Source organism: Hypanus sabinus, chromosome 19 (assembly GCF_030144855.1).
Source record: "Hypanus sabinus isolate sHypSab1 chromosome 19, sHypSab1.hap1, whole genome shotgun sequence".
NCBI classification, from domain to species: Eukaryota; Metazoa; Chordata; class Chondrichthyes; order Myliobatiformes; family Dasyatidae; genus Hypanus; species Hypanus sabinus.
The window spans coordinates 74,678,317-74,698,527 of NC_082724.1; the positions used below are offsets into that span (position 1 = coordinate 74,678,317).

Genomic DNA, 20,211 nt, shown 5'->3' on the forward strand with positions numbered 1-20,211 from the left:
CCTCCCACTATTCATTGAAGTGCTGGATTGTAGGTTCATTGGTAATTGCAAATTCTAGGGTTAAATCGGGGATTGCTGCATGGTGTGGCTCAAAGAGCCAGAAAAGCCATTTCCACACAGTATCTCAATAAATACATTATATCTCAATGAAAACTAGCTAAAACAGAGGACTGTGAAAATGTAGTTATGGCAAAGACAAAAGAGCTAAATAATTGTTCTAGGGTCACAATTTTCTGTGGTTTATTTTCACTTCAATGAGCAGTCTGATTTAGTTGCAGCTGGTAGATCTTTTACCAATGGAAAAGTATTTCAGTGGATGTCTTGTGTTGCATCATATAGTGGAACTGGCTTTAAGAAGGGGAAATTTAAAATATGATTTGACTGAAACTGCCACCACTGTTTGCATATTAAAAGAGCAATATTCTAGAAGCAGGTTTAAGTAGAGTTAAGATAAATTCTAGTTTACCCTTTTCAGTAGGTGGTTAAATTTGGTTATTTTCTGATTCTTTTTAAATTAGAATTCATTGTCAGAAGCGCATGCATTGGATGAAAATACTGCAGAAGGATGGGAAAACAGGATTCGACTCTGGACAGATCAATATGAGGAATCTTTTGCAAATCAGTACAGTGCAGATGTACAAAACCTCCTGGAACTACATCGGTTAACAATGAAAGACTCTGTGGGTAAAAACGTTATGCTGGACACTATTAACAAAACGGAATTGGCCTGCAACAATACAATTCTCGGCTCTCAGATGCAGGTAAGAACAGGGTCAGACAATCTACACGGTACGGTAGAGTAGTGGCCAGCAGCACTGCAATACAGGTGGCTCAGGTTCAATTCCTGCAGTGAGTTTGTATTTTCTCCTGTGACTGCGAGTTTTATCAGATACTCCGGTTCCCTTCAGTAGTCCAAAGACATAGCGGTTGGTTGGTTAATTGGTCATTGTAAATTGTCCTGTGATTAGACAAGGTCTGATTGGAGGTTTCTGGGTGGCGTGGCTCATAGGCTGGAAGAGCCTATTCCATGCTGTATCTCAGGCAATTAAGGCTATATCTTGTAGATACTCCTGAGGTATTTTCCATTTTAACTTAATAGCATTTTTAAAGAAAAAGTGACAATATATTAATTTTGCTTTCTTCCATTTTTCAATTTGTATTTTGTGTTGTAAAAGGCAGTTAAGCCATCAGGCCTCACAGCATCACCAGGAAAATAATAATTTAGTTGCTTGAATGTTATTTTCCTTCACTTGACAGCTACAGCTTGGTAAAGTCACAAGAGTTCAGCGGCATCGCAAAATTTTGAGAGCAGCCAGAGACCTATCACCAGACATACTCATTATTGAATATCGTGGAAAGGTGATGCTGCGGCAACAGTTTGAAGTCAATGGTCATTTCTTTAAAAGGTAGGACAGTATAAAATTTGAGTAACATGCTACTAACATAAAAGTAACTGTAGGTTTTATCTTCTTAACTTAGTTGGAGAATCCTGCATTAATTTATGCTGAATAAAAAAATGTATTTCAAAGATTTTGTTAACTGTGACCCCTTAATTTTCTTGTCATATTTATTGCATTATGTTGGATTGCACATTGGTTAATAATGTTTACTATTTGGTTTATGTCATTAGTTTCTCATTTGAAATTGTACTATTGCTAAAATTGCAATTGATGCAATTAGCAAATAGACACGGGATCAAATATTACTGATCTTCTTGACTTCCCTTCCCTTCAATTCAATATACTATCAGTATATGTCTCACATATATTAAATAATCTCTTGGATAAATCGGCTCTAAAAATGACAATTAAATTTTGTTGCCTTGGATTACAGACCCTATCCTTTTGTACTCTTCTACTCAAAATTCAATGAGGTGGAGATGTGCGTTGATGCCCGAACATTTGGGAATGATGCTCGTTTCATTAGAAGGTCATGTGCTCCCAATGCTGAGGTCAGTCTTTTCTAATTATCTTTGCTTTTATTTAATTTTATGCTTGTATGGTAATCATCACTTAAAATCATTAAGGAGAAATAAGTAAATATTATTTATGGCCTTTGTGAAAACTTAGATAGAAAATTCTGACATTCATATATATTATTTTAAACTTGTACATCAAGTTTAAGTTCATTTTTAATTGTTATTCAACCATACATGAATACCCATGAATCCAGCCAAATGAAGGTGTTCCTCCAGTGCCAAGGTGCAAAACACAGTGCCACCAGACATACACAGCACATGGTGCATATAGCACATATAAGATAGCAGAAAACATGTATTTACTCTTTTAAAAAATTATATATTATAGCCAAAGTTCCTGAGTGACATATCATGTAAATTGCTGGCACATGGGTGTTATGAAGTTTTCAGTAGTGTGCAGGTGAAAGTATGTATGCAATCTTGCTTGTCATCCATTCGATCAAACATCACTGATGGGAGGGATCAGCCTCCAATCCAGCATGGATGCCACACCTCACTGCCTTTGGTGTCTCCTCTCCTGGTCTGCTGCAACAGTCAAGCTTGAGGCCTGTTCCTCATTATGTCTGAGGTCACACAGCTCCCCCGTTGTCTGTCTCATCAGTAAACAAGGAAAATATGTATGACATGTTGCTGCTACTTCATAAAAATGTTCGGTTAGGATTATGGTTTGAGCTGTACATTTAATTCAATGATTTGGTATATATGGGTTGCCTATAATTAACTTGTGTATTACACTACCATTTTGCATTAAATGGGGCATAATTAAATGCATTCTAACATAATTTTAATGTTCAAGGAATATATATTGTTTCTAATGAATAGTTTGAATCTGTATTTGAGCAATAGCGCTGTGTAAAATCTTACAAAGTTTACAGAAAAGTAGAATACTTTATGCTGGAAGAGGATGAACTGACTACGAAGAATGGATCTAAAAGTGATATTTACAGCTGCACGTGTGGCTCGAGTTAAAATGGTAAATGAGTGCTACAGATTACAGTTAGAGGTTGAAAGTTACTACCGTAAATTCTGGACTATAAGCCGCTACTTTTTTCCCACGCTTTGAACACTGCGGCCTATACTACGGTGCGGCTAATGCATGTTTTTTTTTCATGCTGCCAAAAACATTTTGCCTCGTAACAGTAAACTGTTATGAATCCCGTAACTGGAGAACTTACCAGCAAAGATAGAGAGGTCCGTTGAAGTCTGATGTCACTATTTTCAAACGTTTTATTTATAAAGGGACACAAAAGTAGGGTTAATACATATATTCAGATATTGCACATCGTCAACACTCAATCTAAAGCGCGGGTATAGTAATAATCATCATTAAAAAGTGAGCTCTGCTGGTGTCTAGGGGTTAATAGATTGTCCGTTGGAAATATAAAAGCCACTCAGAAAGTCTGCAGGCCTCAGCCCTTTGAAAATCGCTGGGTTTCACGTGGGGTGACCGACAGAGAGAGATTGGGGGAGAAGAGAAAGAACTTGCCGAGTCTTGATGAATCTTCCGTGAAATCGGGGGAGCGTTGGTTTCCTCGCCCTGATGTTAGTTAAAAGCGGTTTTCTGTGATTCCAGCCACAAATTCCAATCCCGGAACCTAACACACGTGGCTTCCTTCAGAATGGCTTTTCTCTGCTGCAAGAACACTCTCTCGTGTCTTCTTGGTGCGACGAAGGGGGCTGTCCCCCTGAGACTCTCCTTTATACTTCCTCACGGGGTCGCAGGTGTCAATCAGGTTGGGATGATGCAATCTCTCTCTCAACCAGCCCACCTTGCCCGAGGGCTTTTCACGTGGTCTCCATGAGACAATAGTCGCTGTCGTCTTATTCTGTATCCCGGGTGGGACGTGCAATTTGGCACGTTTCTCTCTCTCTCTCGCTTCCTGGGTCTACTGACCCCCCCCCACCTCAACGGGTGCTCTTGCGATTCTCACAAAGGAGGGGGCTGGGATCATAACAAGACCAATAAAATTGATGAGTAGCTCACAGAGGTCCAATGAAATTGTACGATAAATCAAGCGCACTTTCACAATTAAATTATTGTAAATCAGTCATTTGTACTCACCCTCATCAACATGGAAAACACTCGAAGAAAAGCATATGATGCAGCTTTTAAGTTAAAGGCAATCAATAACTTTTCCTGGTAGGCTGCAGTATATATATTTTTTTACCGGTCGTTAGGAGATATTGGAATGTTGTTCGTGCACTGTTCAGTAAAAAAAGTATACGCAACGTAATTTGTGTGTTACTGATACGTATGTCTATTTAAAAGTAGCTGTGTTACAGGCACTGTTCGAAAAAAAGCATTTGCAATATGTATTTGTTTATGTTACCATACGGATTTAATTAAAAGTTTAAAAATCCTCACGTGTAATATCTTTCTGTGTAAATATCTCATATTACAACGTGGGACACCTGCGGCTTAAAATCCGATGCGGCTTGTACAAGTACAAAATTGATTTTCTTTCTAAAATTAGAGCGTGCGGCTTTTAATCAGGTGCGCTCTGTAGTCTGGAATCTACGGTAGTTCATTTCAATTTGCGATTTGGGGAATTTTTCCCAACTGGATTGCAAGATCGTGGCAGGATTAATCCAGAACGGTCATTGGAAACAAGGACTGTAAAACTACACAAATAATCTTTTTTTAAAGTTCATTATTTGTGATTTTTATGGTGGTGTATATTTATATAATTAGTTATTATGCCAAGTGTTATAGACAGATGACTTTGATATTTGCATAGAACTGATGAGTCTAAATATGTTTTTTTATTGCCATGTGGAAAGGATTTCTTGAGGATTTTCTCCAGTCCAAAAGTGAGGCAGTATAGCAACAATGTTTTATATTAACAAAAATATGGCCTTCCTCCACCTGTCTTACTTGATTTCTATTTCTTTGCTCAAGGAGACCTTTGTTGTGTCAACATGATTGCTTAGCTATGCATAAAAATGTGAATTCTAATTTTATTTTTCCCAAATATAATTATTTTTTGCAGTGTAGCTAGTTCTGTTTTACAATTGTGGTCTCAGGAAAGTATTAAAAATAAGTAAAAACATTCCTCTCAAGAGAATTCTTTGACATTTCTGATCAGATTTTTAAGTATCACAGGCTCAAGGCTTAAAATTTGTCTTGCCTTAGGCCAAGCTTCCTTCTTCTGCCCAGTCAGCCAGTTAACTGTTCATTCTTAAGTATTCTCAATAAGTGGAATGGCAGCGTTGATTGTTTACTTTGCCATGCACAAGGCCTAATAATTATCATCTTCCAAGAGTAAATTCTTGGCAAGATACCAAATATTGTGTTCATTGAATAGAAACCTTTCTCCACAATGGCTACCAATGTTTTCTGGAGTGTTTACACTAGCATTCATTCTGCAAAGAACTCTTAATTTCAACTCCTCATTTGGACCTTTGGATAAATACAATTTAAATAGTAGCCAAGAAGATGGCAGATGGAGCATAATGAAAGAAAATGTCAGCTTGTTCTTGAAAATGAAAATATTTCTTAGAAGCTGCTTGGTAAATGTGCATGTTTAAAAGGGCTTTCCTCCAACTTGTGAAACAGAAGTAAACTTGCATATATTGTGAAGTAATTGGGAAGTTAAATGGGAATGTTGGTCTCGATTCCAGGAAGGCTGGAATATAAAAATAAGGAAGTCTTGGTGATATTCTAAAAATTTCAGTGACAGCACACGAAGCACAGTTTAGGTCCCTGTGTTCAGGCAATAATATACCTGCCTCGGATTTACTGGATTGTCTCTTGATCTGAGCTGGATGAACCATTGAATAAAATCGACTTGTACTTGCTACTGTTTCGAAGAACTCAAGAACTCAAGATCTTATTTGGGTGCACTAGAATCTGAGAGGTATTGATAGGATAGATAGAGAGGCTGTTTCTCCTAGTTACGTGTCACAAGAATTAAAGTCTAGATTACAAAGAACTGATATTATAGGAGTGAAATAGGAAATTTCTTTACCTAGTATTGTCATGTTTGGTATTTTGATGTGGATTGAGCAGCCATGTGGGCGGGCGATGAGGGTGACGTGGTAGCGTAGTGGCTAGTGCAGTTGCTATACAATGCCAGCAATAATAGACAATAGATGCAGAAGTAGACCATTCAGCCCTTTGAGCCTGCACGGCCATTTTGAGATCATGGCTGATCAACTACTATCAATACCCGGTTCCTGCCTTGTCCCCATATCCCTTGATTCCCCTATCCATAAGATACCTATCCAGCTCCTTCTTGAAAGCATCCAGAGAATTGGCCTCCACTACCTTCCAAGACAGTGCATTCCAGACTCCCACAACTCTCTGGGAGAAGAACTTTTTCCTTAACTCTGTCCTAAATGACCTACCCCTTATTCTCAAACCATGCCCTCTGGTACTGGACTCTCCCAGCATTTGGAACATATTTCCTGCCTCTATCTTGTCCAATCCCTTAATAATCTTATATGTTTCAATCAGATCCCCCCTCAATCTCCTTAATTCCAGCTTGTACAAGCCCGGTCACTCTAACCTCTCTGCGTAAGACAGTCCAGGCATCCCAGGAATTAACCTCGTGAATCTACGCTGCACTTCCTCTACAGCCAGGATGTCCTTCCTTAACCCTGGAGACCAAAACTGTACACAATACTCCAGGTGTGGTCTCACCAGGGCTCTCTACAAATGCAAGAGGATTTCCTTGCTCTTGTACTCAATTCCCTTTGTAATAAAGGCCAACATTCCATTAGCCTTCTTCACTGCCTGCTGCACTTGCTCATTCACCTTCAGTGACTGATGAACAAGGACTCCGAGATCTCTTTGTATTTCTCCCTTACCTAACTCTACACCGTTCGGATAATAATCTGCCTTCCTGTTCTTACTCCCAAAGTGGATAACCTCACACTTATTCACATTAAACATCATCTGCCAAGTATCTGCCCACTCACCCAGCCTATCCAAGTCACCCTGAATTCTCCTAACATCCTCATCACATGTCACACTGCCACCCAGCTTAGTATCATCAGCAAATTTGCTGATGTTATTTTCAATGCCTTCATCCAAATCGTTGACGTAAATTGTAAACAGCTGTGGTCCCAATACCGAACCCTGTGGCACCCCACTAGTCACTACCTGCCATTCCAAGAAACACCCATTCACTGCTACCCTTTGCTTTCTATCTGCCAACCAGTTTTCTATCCATGTCAAAGTCTTCCCCCCCGATGCCCTGAACTTTGATTTTACCCACCAATCTCCTATGTGGGACCTAATCAAATGCCTTCTGAAAATCGAGGTACACTACATCCACTGGATCTCCCCCGTCTAACTTCCTGGTTACATCCTCGAAAAACTCCAACAGATTAGTCGAGCATGATTTACCCTTGGTAAATCCATGCTGGCTCTGCCCAATCCTATCACTGCTATCTAGATATGCCACTATTTCATCTTTAATAATGGACTCTAGCATCTTCCCCATCACCGATGTCAGGTCGATAGTTCTCTGTTTTCTCCCTCCCTCCTTTCTTAAAAAGTGGGATAACATTGGCCATTCTCCAATCCTCAGGAACTGATTCTGAATCTAAGGAACATTGGAAAATGATTACCAATGCATCCGCAATTTTCAGGGCCACCTCCTTTAGTACCCTAGGATGCAGACCATCCGGACCTGGGGATTTGTCAGCCTTCAGTCCCATCAGTCTTCTCATCACAGTTTCCTTCCTAATGTCAATCTGCTTCATTTCCTCTGTTACCCTATGTCCTTGGCCCATCCATACATCTGGGAGATTGCTTGTGTCTTCCTTAGTGAAAACAGATCTAAAGTACTCATTAAATTCTTCTGCCATTTCTCTGTTTCTCATAACAATTTCACCCAGTTCATTCTTCAAGGGCCCAACATTGTTCTTAACGATCTTCTTTCTCTTCCCATACCTAAAAAAGCTTTTGCTATCTTCCTTTATGTTCCTGGCTAGCTTGCGTTCATACCTCATTTTTTCTCCCCGTAATGTCTTTTTAGTTAAGTTCTGTTGTTCCTTAAAAATTTCCCAATCATCTGTCCTCCCACTCACCTTAGCTCTGTCATACTTGCTTTTTTTTTAATGCTATGCAATCTCTGACTTGCTTTGTCAACCACTGTGGCCCCTTTCCCCCCCTTTGAATCCTTCTTTCTCTGGGGGAAGAACTGATTTTGCACCTTGTGCATTATTCCCAAGAATACCTGCCATTGCTGTTCCAATGTCTTTTCTGCTAGGCTATCCATCCAGTCAACTTTGGCCAGCTCCTCCCTCATGGCTCCATAGTCTCCCCTGTTCAACTGCAACACTGACACCTCTGAGCTGCCCTTATCCTTCTCAAATTGCAGATAAAAACATCATATTATGATCACTACCTCCTAATGGCTCCTTTACTGCAAGATTGCTTATCAAATCTTGTTCATTACATAACACTAAATCCAGAATAGTCTTGTCCCTGGTTGGCTCTCGTACAAGCTGTTCCAAGAATGCATCCCGTAGGCACTCTACAAACTCCCTATCCTGTGGTCCAGCACCAACCTGATTCTCCCAGTTCACCTGCATGTTGAAATTCCCCATAACTACTGTGACATTACCTTTGCCACATGCCAATGTTAACTCCCTATTCAACTTGCACCCAATATCCATGCTACTGTTTGGTGGCCTGTAGACAACACCCATTTGGGTCCTTTTGCCCTTCCTGTTCCTCAGTTCTATCCACACAGACTCTACTTCTCCTTACCCTATGTCCCCCCTTGCAAAGGACTGAATCTCATTCCTCACCAACAGGGCCACCCCACCCCCTCTGCCCACATTTCTATCCCTACGATAGCACGTATACCCTTGTACATTCATTTCCCAGGTCTGATCTCCCTGCAGCCATGTCTCCGTTATCCCAACAACATCATAGTTACCCATTCGCACCTGGGCTTCAAGCTCATTCGCCTTATTTCTGACACTGTGCATTCAGATATAGAATTTTTAGCTCATTTCTCCTCTCTCTGTTTGAATCGCTGCCTATTGTGCTTAACCCAGCTCCCCGAACTCCCATCGGGCTAAACGCCCCTAGAATTTAGTTGTCCTTCTTAAATTTACTTATTCTTTCAACACATTTAATTCCATGTTCCGTCAGACCATCCCTCTGTACATGTGTCCTCCTTATCACTTGTTCCGACTCACCTTTCTCTACTACACACTTAATATTCCGGAACTGTGTAGTCCCCACCTGTCCTTTATTCTTCCTCTTGCTATCTTCTCTCACATTCTGGATCCCCGCCCCCTGCAAATTTAGTTTAAACCCCCCCCCCCCCCCCCAAGAAGTTTAAACTTCCCTGCAAGAATGTTAGTACCGCTCCAGTTCAGGTGTGAACCGTCCCTTTGGAACAGATTCCACCTTCCCTGGAACAAAGCCCAATTATCTACAAACCTGAAGCCCTCCCTCCTGCACCATCCTCTCAGCCACGTATTAATCTTTATAATCTTTCTGTTCCTTGCCCCACTCGCACATGGCACAGGTAGCAATCCTGAGATTGTTACCCTGGAGGAACTTGTCTTCAGCTTCGCACCTAACTCCCTGACTCCCTGAACTCCCTACGCAGGACCCCCTCACTCATCCTACCCATGTCATTGGTCCCTACATGGACAACAACATCTGGATTCTTGCCCTCCCTCTCGAGAATAACCTGCACCCGATCTGAGATATCTCAGACCCCGGCACCAAGGAAGCAACATACCATCCGAGACTCCCTATCTTCCCCACAAAATCTCCTATCCGCCCCCCTGACTATAGAATCCCCTATCAATACCGCTTTCTTCTCTTCCCTCCTCCCCTTCCTAGTCGAGGGTCCAACCTCAGTGCCAGAGACAGGACCACTGCAGCTTGTTCCTGGTAGGTCATCCCCACCAACAGTATCCAAAACGATATACTTATTTTTGATGGGAACGGCCACAGTGGTGCTCTTCTCTCTCTGTCTGCTCCCCCTTCCTCTCTTGACTGTCACCCATTTGCCTACCTCCTGTCTTTTCGGTGTGACTACCTGCCGATAACTCTTATCTATCTCTGCCTCTGCCTCTGCCTCCCAAATGATCCGTAGTTCATCCAGCTCCTGCTCCAATTCCCTAACTCGGTCTGATAGGAGCTGCAGCTGGATGCATCTATTGCAAGTGTGGTCATCAGACAACTGTGTTGACCCTGACCTCCCACATACTGCATACAGAGCGCACCACTCTGTATAATGATTGGGGTTTGATTCCCATTGCTGTTTGTAAGTAGTTTGCACATTTTCCCTGTTACTGTGGGTTTCCTCTGGGTTCTCTTGTTTCCTCCCACATTCCAAAGACATGCAGTTAGGATTAAGGTTAGTAAGTTGTGGGCATGCTGCAATACTTATGGGCTGCCCCCAGCACAATCCTTGTTGATATGATTTGACACAAGCCACATATTTCATTCTAAGCTTTGATATACATGTGACATAGAAAGCTAATTTTTCCTTCTTTCTCTTTTTTTCCCTCTTTCTCCTGCTTTTACTCTTACATTATCTGAATCCTAAACTATATTTCATGTCTGCGGTTCTGTGAACTTAATCCTTTGAGATACAATTTGTACTGAAGGCATTATCGTATCAGATCATGAAGCTTCGTGCAGAAAAATAATTTCTAATCTGATGGTCTGGTTAAGTTTATTAGTTTTTTTTAAACTATCTCATCCAATACAGTTACGAGAAAGTGTGAAACCCACTGTTTTTATTATTCCTCAGTAAAAAGGATGATTTTTTTCTGTTCAAGTTAACAAATTTTACGTCACATGCCAGTGATAATAAACCTGATTCTGAAGTAAAAAATGTGAGTAGTTACATGCAGCTCTTTAGTTATTTAAGAGGCTATAAGTTTTATTTTTATTTCTCCTCTTACAGCACAGAAACAGGCCCTTCAGCATAGCTTGTTCATGCAACTTAAGCTTGTCTATTTTGCCTGTACTTGACCTAAATTCCTCCAAAAATTCTCTCCATTAACTTGTCCAAATGGCTTTTAAGAATTGTACATTTATTGCTGTCAAATGTATGACAAAACTTCCTTTCCTCTAAGCAACCAGCATAAGACATTAACTTGTTTCAGTAAAATAACAAATTTTGAAATCACTATTGTCCTCAGAGACAAAATTCATCACTTGAGCTCAAAGAACTTTTATTTACCTATAGTTTAAATATAATTAAAATGCATATTTTTAAAATCTATTTTCATATGCATATTTTCTTATGCTTTTGCCTACTATTGTAGTGTATGTGTAGGTTATATGGCCTGTTATGATGTAGTCATACACTTGTATCTTTGGTCATTGCATCCTGCAACAAAAATTGGAGTCCCTGTTTGTTATTTTATAATGTGTTATCTCAAATACTATATATTTTTAAAAAAAGGAAATCTAAAGGCAGCACAAATTAAAATGGATTTAACTTAACATTTAAGAATCTGAAAAGAAAAAAACAACTGATTGCTACAGCTTGCATTCTTGTATCTCCAGGTACGGCACATGATTGCTGATGGAATGATCCACCTTTGTATATATGCCATCACAAACATCCCAAAAGACAATGAGGTGACTATTGGCTTTGACTATGAATACAGCAGCTGGTAAGTGTGATGAGGAATACCATAGATTTATCAAAATGTCTTTTTATTTAGAAGCACAAATTTGTGCTTCTAAAGAAAAACATAATTAGTGAAGTTGCAACTTAGCAGCTGCAATGCAACTAGTTAATCCTCTCATAGCTTCTCACATATTGCAAAAAAGGAGTTAACTGCATTTCAGGACAAATGGCATTTGTGCACAAATGAGTTAGTAGACTGCGATGGAGTTAGATGATCACTGTGCAGGGATTAATAGTTTAACAGCTAGAGAAGGAAGGTAGTGGGAACGTACTTTTAAATAGGCTTATCTCACAATAAGGCAAACTTTCTAAATGGTAATTGAAGCTTTTGCAAATTTGCAGATACAACACCAATAATCTAGCATCCACGTTCAGAATCCAGGTAATTTAGTATCTAGCTCATTGGTAAACTCAGAGCTTATGCTAGTGGCCCACAGTGTGTGTTGGGTGTACATCCAGGGTCAAAGTGGAGACAGAGTTGCTGTACAGACCATGGGCTGGGTATGTGACTGGGATCCAGGTAGAATAGCAGAGGTTAGGAATGGTAGTTAGGTTGGGCCTCAGTCAGTCTTTTCTGTTCCCTTTAACCTTAGTGTTCACTGGAAAATTCATTATATTACTGTATAACATGAAAGTAAAATAAATGAACTGAAAGTTGATCTGGGTAATATCCAGTAGTCTGGAATATTGACTAACTTCCAGTGGTCTGACATTACCATTGACCCATAGGGGCTGTACTGTCAAAGTTTTGCTGCACCTCAAAGCTCAGTAAAAGCTCCTGGCAAGTTAGTCTGAAGTTTCAGAGGGACATAATAACTAGGGCTTTTTGTGTCTCTGAAGAAATTTCAGTTTAGCCATGTTCTTATTAAAAGTCAAGAATGGGGAAGTTGAGCTGCACCTATTCCTTCAGTTGTTTGCATGTACTAAACCATGGAGCTCCCCAAATATTTCTGCAGCTTTAAATTGTGTTCGATTTTACTTGCCTCTCTTGCAAATGTGTAGTTTATGTAACATCCATGATTAATATAGGGAACTTGTGCACCTTCATGTGAGTAGTTTATTTTATGTAAAATGGTAAAATATATTTGTTAGTCAATGACTTGCAACTGAAAGTAAACTTTAACAGGTACTTTTAATAAGTATTTTATTTTTCGATTCATAATAGTAAATATAAGGTTGACTGTGCCTGCCATAAGGGGAATCAGAATTGTCCTGTCCAGAAACACAATCAGGAGTCAATGGAGCCCCCTGTTGGTGCAGAGACAAGGCGGAGGAAAGCCAGGCGGAAAGAATGGGAGATGGAGTTGGAGCTCAATCAGGGGTCTGATGAAAATAACGGCCAACAGCAGGAAGGAGCAGCAGAATCTAAAGACCAGCCCGAGTTAACTTTACAAAATCAAGCAAGTGACAGTGAGGTATGAGCGTGCACATGTAAATGAAGGTAACTGCTGTGGTAGATTGTGTCCAGATGTGAGTGAAACACATCTGATAATATTTATCCATCTGCCTTTAAAACAGAGATAAACTGCCCTTGTTTTTTTTTCTCACTTTTTATAACAACTAAAAGATCAAGGTGAGACACCAACAAAATTGTAGAGTTGCCATTAAGTGTACAGTATATTAAGACAATTTATTTTGCAAGTATATTCCTGCAAAATTAATCTGATGTGAAAAGAACCCCACTGGTATTCCAGCTATCTGGTTCAGTAACTGAATGCAAAAAGTTAGACTGAGTCAGTTTGTAGTCGCTGATCTGATGTGCCTGCCATCAAAAGGCTAGCATTCATAGATGCCTCCATCTCTCCCCCTGCACTTTTGAAATTGGTGCTAAAGGAGTTTTGTACTGTACAGGCGTTAAGGAGAGGTAATCAGTCAGATAACTCCTTAACTTTGGGTGGAATTTTAGTTCGATGTTGCATGTTTTCCTTATTTGGGAGCACTTTAAGCCAGCAATATCCAGAGACTTGAGCACGGAAAGCTGGGCCAGGTACCTTGGTAGTTTTGTCTTTCAGATGATACTCTAAGGCCCTTTTTGCACATCCGCATTAAAATACCTTGTTGCGTTATTTTGAAACAGTTTATGGAATAATACCAAGTGGAATTACACCCAATGTCCAGACCAATTCCTTAGTATTTGAAGCAACTTGTGTTAATGGTATGCTTTGTTAAGCAGAGATGATAAAAGAAAGCAGCTATAATTTCTCCATGATTTCTCATATCTGGTTAGCTTGGTTTGTAAATAGGTTATATTTTTGCAACAGCTGCTGTGATTTTTCATTTCTGTTTAAAAATGTTTACAACTGTCTTTCTGATTAAATTTGGAGAAAAGTTATAGCAGGGAGAGGATTTGGATTCATCAGCTGTCTGTGATAGCCTGATGTTTCTTGGTGTTATAATGCCTTCATAATCCTTAATACAGGTAGTCCCCGAATTACGAACGTCTGACTTACAAACAACTCGTACTTACGAACCGAGGAAGGAGAATGCTGTCCGCCATTTTAAGTCGGATCACGACACCGTCTGCCATTTTAAGTTGTTGTCATTGACACTGTGTTGAGTGTGTAACTTTGTATTTGGCTTAGATTTTTCTGAGCAAGATTCACCCTGACCACCACCCTGCCCCTCCCTTTTCTGGTCGGCTGGTGGCGCAGTGAGATCAGCGGTCGGGCTCAAGAATGGTGGTTCCCGAGTTCAATCCAGTGACAGACCACTCCCGAGCACGCCAGGTTGATGTCGAGCTTGCAACTCGACCTCGTAAAAACAAACAATGCCACCACCAGTTTAAATTCCCAAGCAGAATATTGAGGAGGATCAAATACCCAAACCCGACATAGCCCCCACTTGTCCCATTTAAACTGTCTCAGTGCGGTGGACTTTAGGACCTGGGGAATTCAGTGCGGTTGTCCTTAGGACCCAGCGGAGCTCGGGACCTGCCGCCTGCAGTGTTTCTGTTCCGTTGACGGAAAACGATCATGATTGAAAATAAAGTGGAAATAATAAAGCACTTGGAAAGAGGAGAAACATCAACGGTCATTGGAAAAGCGTTAAGCTACAGTCAGTCAACGATCAGAACAATTTTAAAGAATAATGTGAGAATAATGGAGCATGTGAAAGGCATTGAAAGCTACAATTATTACTAAGCAACACTGTGGTTTAATTATTGGAATATATATGTTTCTTAAGTGTTTTATATGCGTAGAAAGGTAAAATATATACTATATGCTGAGACAAACATTTGACTGACTGATGCTAAATAATACTGGATGTAGTCGTTCCGACTTGTGTACAAATCTGACTTAAAGATGGACTCAGGAACTGAATTCGTTCGTAACCCGGGGACTGCCTGTAGTTAACATTTAGCACAAATATTTTTTTGCAGAAACAATATAGGTCCACAGTCCATTAGCTGAAATCCTTGGTGCCAGTCGCATTTCGGAATTCAGAACTTTTCAGATTTCAGAATCCCTCGCTATTGGTTCCGGGACCCCCTGCGGATACAAAAAATCATGTATGCTTAAGTCCTTTATTTAACCTGTTTCAGTGTGGGTGGACTTTAAGACCCAGCAGAGCTCTGGACCTAAGCAGACCATCCTGTATACTTTAAATCATCTCTAGATTACTTATAATACCTAATAGTTGTTATACTGTATTGTTCAGGGAATAATGACAAGAATTTTTTTTTATTTCTAACAAAAACATTCAATAAAACAAAAATAACTAGCTTCAAATAAACCAAATCAAACACATAGTAAATGACTTATTGGAATAATTGTACGATGTCGCTGTCACTATAAAACTTCAGAAACTTGTATTCAGTAAGATGCCGCACAGACACACCATGATCAAGCTTCTGCAATAACTCCACTTTCTGCGTTATTGATAATGATAGATGCTTCCTTCTCTTTTTCTCATTGTTACCCATAGGAGTATCTGCAGCTCTTTTTGACATTTTCACAGTGAAATTAAACACAAAGTCAACAGTGAACACAAAATATCAGTGAACAGCAAATGCATGTGTAACCAGTACGAGCACTGAGCCATAACTGACATCTGGCAGCTTTTGCTAGTGCTGCCACGTCATACCTGAGTGTTGTCAGCTGTTGGTGGAAGAACTTCAGTTTTCAGAGCTTTTTGAATTTCAGATAAGCGATTGTGGACCTATACTACATACAATATTAGGAATGCATTAGATGAAATATCTATGCGATGAACATAATGAAATCCTTTGATGTCATTCACTGGGTCATTCCAATGAGTAACTAATATATCCAGGTGCCACACATTTACTGTGCAGGAAAAATAACTAAGGTAGTATAGGTCCAGTCTCGTAAAGCAGTGAAAATTTGCACTGTTTCTTGAGTATTTTTCCAGGAATTGTGAAGAATGACCTCAGCTCATAAGCTAACAATTCATCATTTGCTATTTATTTGTCAAAAATGTGAGAATGTTACAGATAATAAGAATGGAAAAGCAAATAGTTCAAGCAAAAACTAATGACTTAGTCATTGCAATAAAATGCTGGAGGAACTCAGTAGGTCTGGCAGCATCAAGTAAATGAATAAACAGCCGATACTTTGGGCCATGGCCACCTCTTTTCCCACAATGAGGCCATTCTCAGCATGGAGGGCCAACACCTTGTGTTTTGACTAGATAGCTTCCAACTTGACAGCATGAATATTATTTCTCCTTCTGGCGGTTTTTGTTTCTCTTCTCCCCCCCATTCCCCATTTTGCCTCTTCACCTCACCTGCCTATTACCTCTCTGGTGCCCTTCCTACTTCCCTTTCTCCCATGGTCCACTCTCATCTGCTATCAGATTCTTCTTCTCCAGCTCTTTACCTTTTTCACCCACCTGACGTCAGCTATCACCTGCTAGCTAGTCCTCCTTCCTCACTCCGACATTTCTATGGACCATAAGACAGAGGAGTAGAAGTGGGCCATTTGGCCCATCGAGCCTGCTCTTATCCCCCTTTCTTTGCAATCCCAAAGAAGGCTGTCAGCTCAAAACGTCGACTGTTACTTATTTGTATAGATGCTTCCTAATCTGCAGTCTTGCAGCATTTTGTGTTTTGCTCTGGATTTCCAGTATCTGCAGTTTATGACTTAATCATTGAGTTCTTTTATGATGTCACAAGGAAGGGCTATGACATGAGTAATATTATTTTGGATAATAAAGTGTGCATGTTTGCACATGCCATTGAGAAATCAGTATCTTGGTGCTGCAAGCAATTTTTAATTGCAGTTAAATTGATGTTTTGTCTTTACTTAATCTGTTAAATAGGAAGGGCCTGGGGAAGGCAATCGAATAAAAGTTGAAGAAGAAAACGAAGAATCAGAAATGGATGAACAACTCCGTGCCTTAGCACAAAATAAACTGGTAAGGAACATTCAGTCAAAAAGACTGAAAGGGAAGAATTTCTCTGCAACTGAAAATCATGCAAACTTTTCATATCCCTAGCATGGAGGTTAATAGCACGTGCTATTAATACAAGTTAATAGTATGCTAGGTGCTGTTTATAATAAATAGGTCTAGGGAAGCCATTTTTTTGTTGATGTTTGTGATAAAGCAATTGGAAGGAATATTTTTGAAAACATGGTCATTTGATATGTAGAAAAAGATCCTTTATGTTGGCGACAGAATAAAACTAACATTTTGAATAGGATAAAGCAATGTATGAATAGAAGAAGTTTATAGAATCATACATTTCTGAAAAGCTCACTCTGAAGGATTTGTTGAACTAGAATACAAACATTGGTGTGAATGTTTTAGCTCAGCCAAAACAATTTCTGTAACATAGGAGCAATGTAATTGCAGTGTTCTGCAAATGAATAGCCTATACATTTAAGTTACAGTGTTAACTTAAGAAAGTGTTCCTGTTTATTACTATAACATTTTAGGTCTTTTGCTATAAGTTAGATTTTTTTCCAGAAACAGGCAGGGCTATCCAGTCTTTTTTTTAATCCATTGATTTGTTGTTCATAGAACCATAGAACACTACAGGCCCTTTAGCCCTCCATGTTGTGCCGACCCATATAGCCCTTAAAAAAAAGTACTAAACCCACACTACCCCATAACCCTTCATTTTTCTTTCATCCATGTGCCTGTCCAAGAGGTTCTTAAATACCCCTAATGTTTTAGCTTCTACCACCATCCCTGGTAAGTCATTCCAGGCAGTCACAACCCTTTGTGTTTTGGAAAAAAACTTACCCCTGTTGTCTCCCCTAAACTTCCCTCCCTTAATTTTGTACATATGCCCACTGGTGTTTGCTGTTGGTGCCCTGGGAAACAGGTACTGACTATCCACCCTATCTGTGCCTCTCAATCTTGTAGACCTCTATCAAGTCCCCTCTCATCCTTCTACGCTCCAAAGAGAAAAGTCCCAGCTCTGCTAACCTTGCTTCATGTGACTTGTTCTCCAAACCAGGCAACATCCTGGTAAATCTCCTTTGCACCCTCTCCATAGCTTCTACATCTTTCTTATAATGAGGTGACCAGAATTGACCACTACTCTTAAGTGCGGTCTCACCAGAGATTTGTAGAGTTGCAAAATGACTTCTCTACTCTTGAACTCAATCCCCCTGTTAATGAAGCCTAGCATCCCATAGGCCTTCTTAACTACCCTATCAACCTGTGCAGCGACCTTGAGGGATGCATGGATTTGAACCCCAATGTCCCTCTGTTCATTCACACTCTTAAGTAACTGACCATTAATCCTGTACTCTGTCTTCTGGTTTGTCCTTCCAAAATGCATCACCTCACACTTGTCCAGATTGAACTCCATCTGCCATTTTTCTGCCCAACTCTGCAACCTGTCTATATCCTCTTGTAACCTTCGACCACCTACAGCTCCATCCACAACTCTTCCAATCTTCGTGTCATCCACAAACTTACTCACCATCCTTCCGCCTCTACGTCCAGGTCATTTATAAAAATCACAAATTGCAGGGGTCCCAGGACAGATCCCTGCGGCACTCCACTAGTCACCGACCTCCAGGCAGAATACTTTCCTTCCACACCTACCCTCTGCTTTCTTCCTTTAAGCCAATTTTTTATCCAAACAGCCAAGGTTCCACTTATCCCATGCCTCATGACTTTCTGGATGAGTCTCTCATGAGAGACCTTGTCAAATGCTTTGCTAAAGTCCATGTAGTCCACATCCACTGCCCTACCCTCATCAATTTCTTTTGTTACCTCTTCAAAAAACTCAATCAGGCTCGTGAGGCACAAACTTCCCTTCACAAAGCCATGTTGACTATCCATGAGTAGACTGTACTTCTCCAAATGCTCGTAGATCCTATCCTTAAGAATCCTTTCCAGTAGTTTGCATAACACCGATGTAGGACTCACCAGTCTATAGTTCCCAGACTTCTCCCTATTACCCTTTTTAAACAAGGGAACTACGTTTGCCATTCTCCAGTATTCCGGCACTTACCCTGCAGCCAAAGAGGATTCAAAGATCATGGCTAATGCTTCTGCGATCTCTTCTCTCAATTCCCACAACAACCTGGGGTGTATCATATCTGGCCCTGGGGACTTATCTTTGATCTTTGTACTAGAAAATATGTCCTGTCTCATATTTTTGATCAAAAAGATTTGTGTGTATTTGGTGGAAGAAGTGTTTCAGGTACAGGGAATAATATCTGCCCTTTTTTGTTATCTGTGGAAAGTCTGTGCCCTTATTCTTGCAGATAATGAGGAGTTAGTATACGTAAGAGCAGAATTAGGCCATTTGGCCCATTGAATCTGCTTTGCCATTCAATCATGGCTGGTGATATTTTTTTCCCTCCTCAGCCCCACTCCCCAGCATTCTCCCCAAAACCTTTGATGCTGTGTCGAATCAAGAACCTATGAAGCTCTGCCATAAATACCCCTAATGACCTGGCTTCCACAGCTGCCTGTGGCAATAAATTGCACAAATTCACCACCCTCTGGCAAAAGAAATCTGTCTGCATATCTGTTTTAAATGGACGACCCTCTATCCTGAGGGTATGCCCTCTTGTCCTAGACACCGCCACTATGGGAAGCATTCTTTCCACATCTACTCTGTCTAGGACATTCAACATTCGAAAGGTTTCAATGAGATCCCCCCCCCCCCCCAATCTTTCTAAATTCCAGCGAGTACGGACCCAGAGCTAGCAAATGTTCCTCGTATGATAACCCTTTCATTCCTGTAATCATCCTTGTGAACTTTCCAGGCCTGGAATCCAAAACGATTAAAAAGTGTTATTAAAAGGAAAGGTGATGTAACACAATGGTAAACATGCCTCTGTCCCAACTTTTGTTGAGTGTGTTGCAGCCATCAAATTCTAAATTTGTGTATATTTACAGAATACAATTAAGTTGGTCAGTAAAACTATTGAAAATCTTTTCTTTGTTCTTTTGTTAGTTAGATAAAGGTTCATGTGAATTAACATATCACAGATCTTTGTTTTTATTGCATTTTGGAAAATATCCCAACTTTTATGGAAATGGGGTTTGTAAAATACTGTAAGAAGTGTATATGTATTTAACAATTTAAATAACTAGTGCAAAAATAGGGGGGAAAGTAATGAGGTAGCATTGATGGGTTCAATGTCCATTAAGAAATCTGCCTGAGAGAAAGAAATT

The 20,211-nt window shown here is 40.1% G+C and overlaps 1 protein-coding gene across 14 annotated transcripts in view; it reads left to right on the forward strand.

Moving 5' to 3' along the window:
• The window catches only part of setd5 (SET domain containing 5), a 215,040-nt gene that overhangs the window by 87,733 nt on the left and 107,096 nt on the right, over positions 1-20,211 (forward strand). For all 14 annotated transcript variants that reach the window (XM_059944770.1, XM_059944763.1, XM_059944761.1 and 11 more), the window contains 6 exons: positions 519-761; positions 1,258-1,406; positions 1,834-1,951; positions 11,478-11,587; positions 12,770-13,019; positions 16,885-16,980. In XM_059944770.1, coding sequence (XP_059800753.1) covers positions 519-761; positions 1,258-1,406; positions 1,834-1,951; positions 11,478-11,587; positions 12,770-13,019; positions 16,885-16,980 — 966 coding nt within the window. The remainder of the gene's footprint in view (positions 1-518; positions 762-1,257; positions 1,407-1,833; positions 1,952-11,477; positions 11,588-12,769; positions 13,020-16,884; positions 16,981-20,211) is intronic.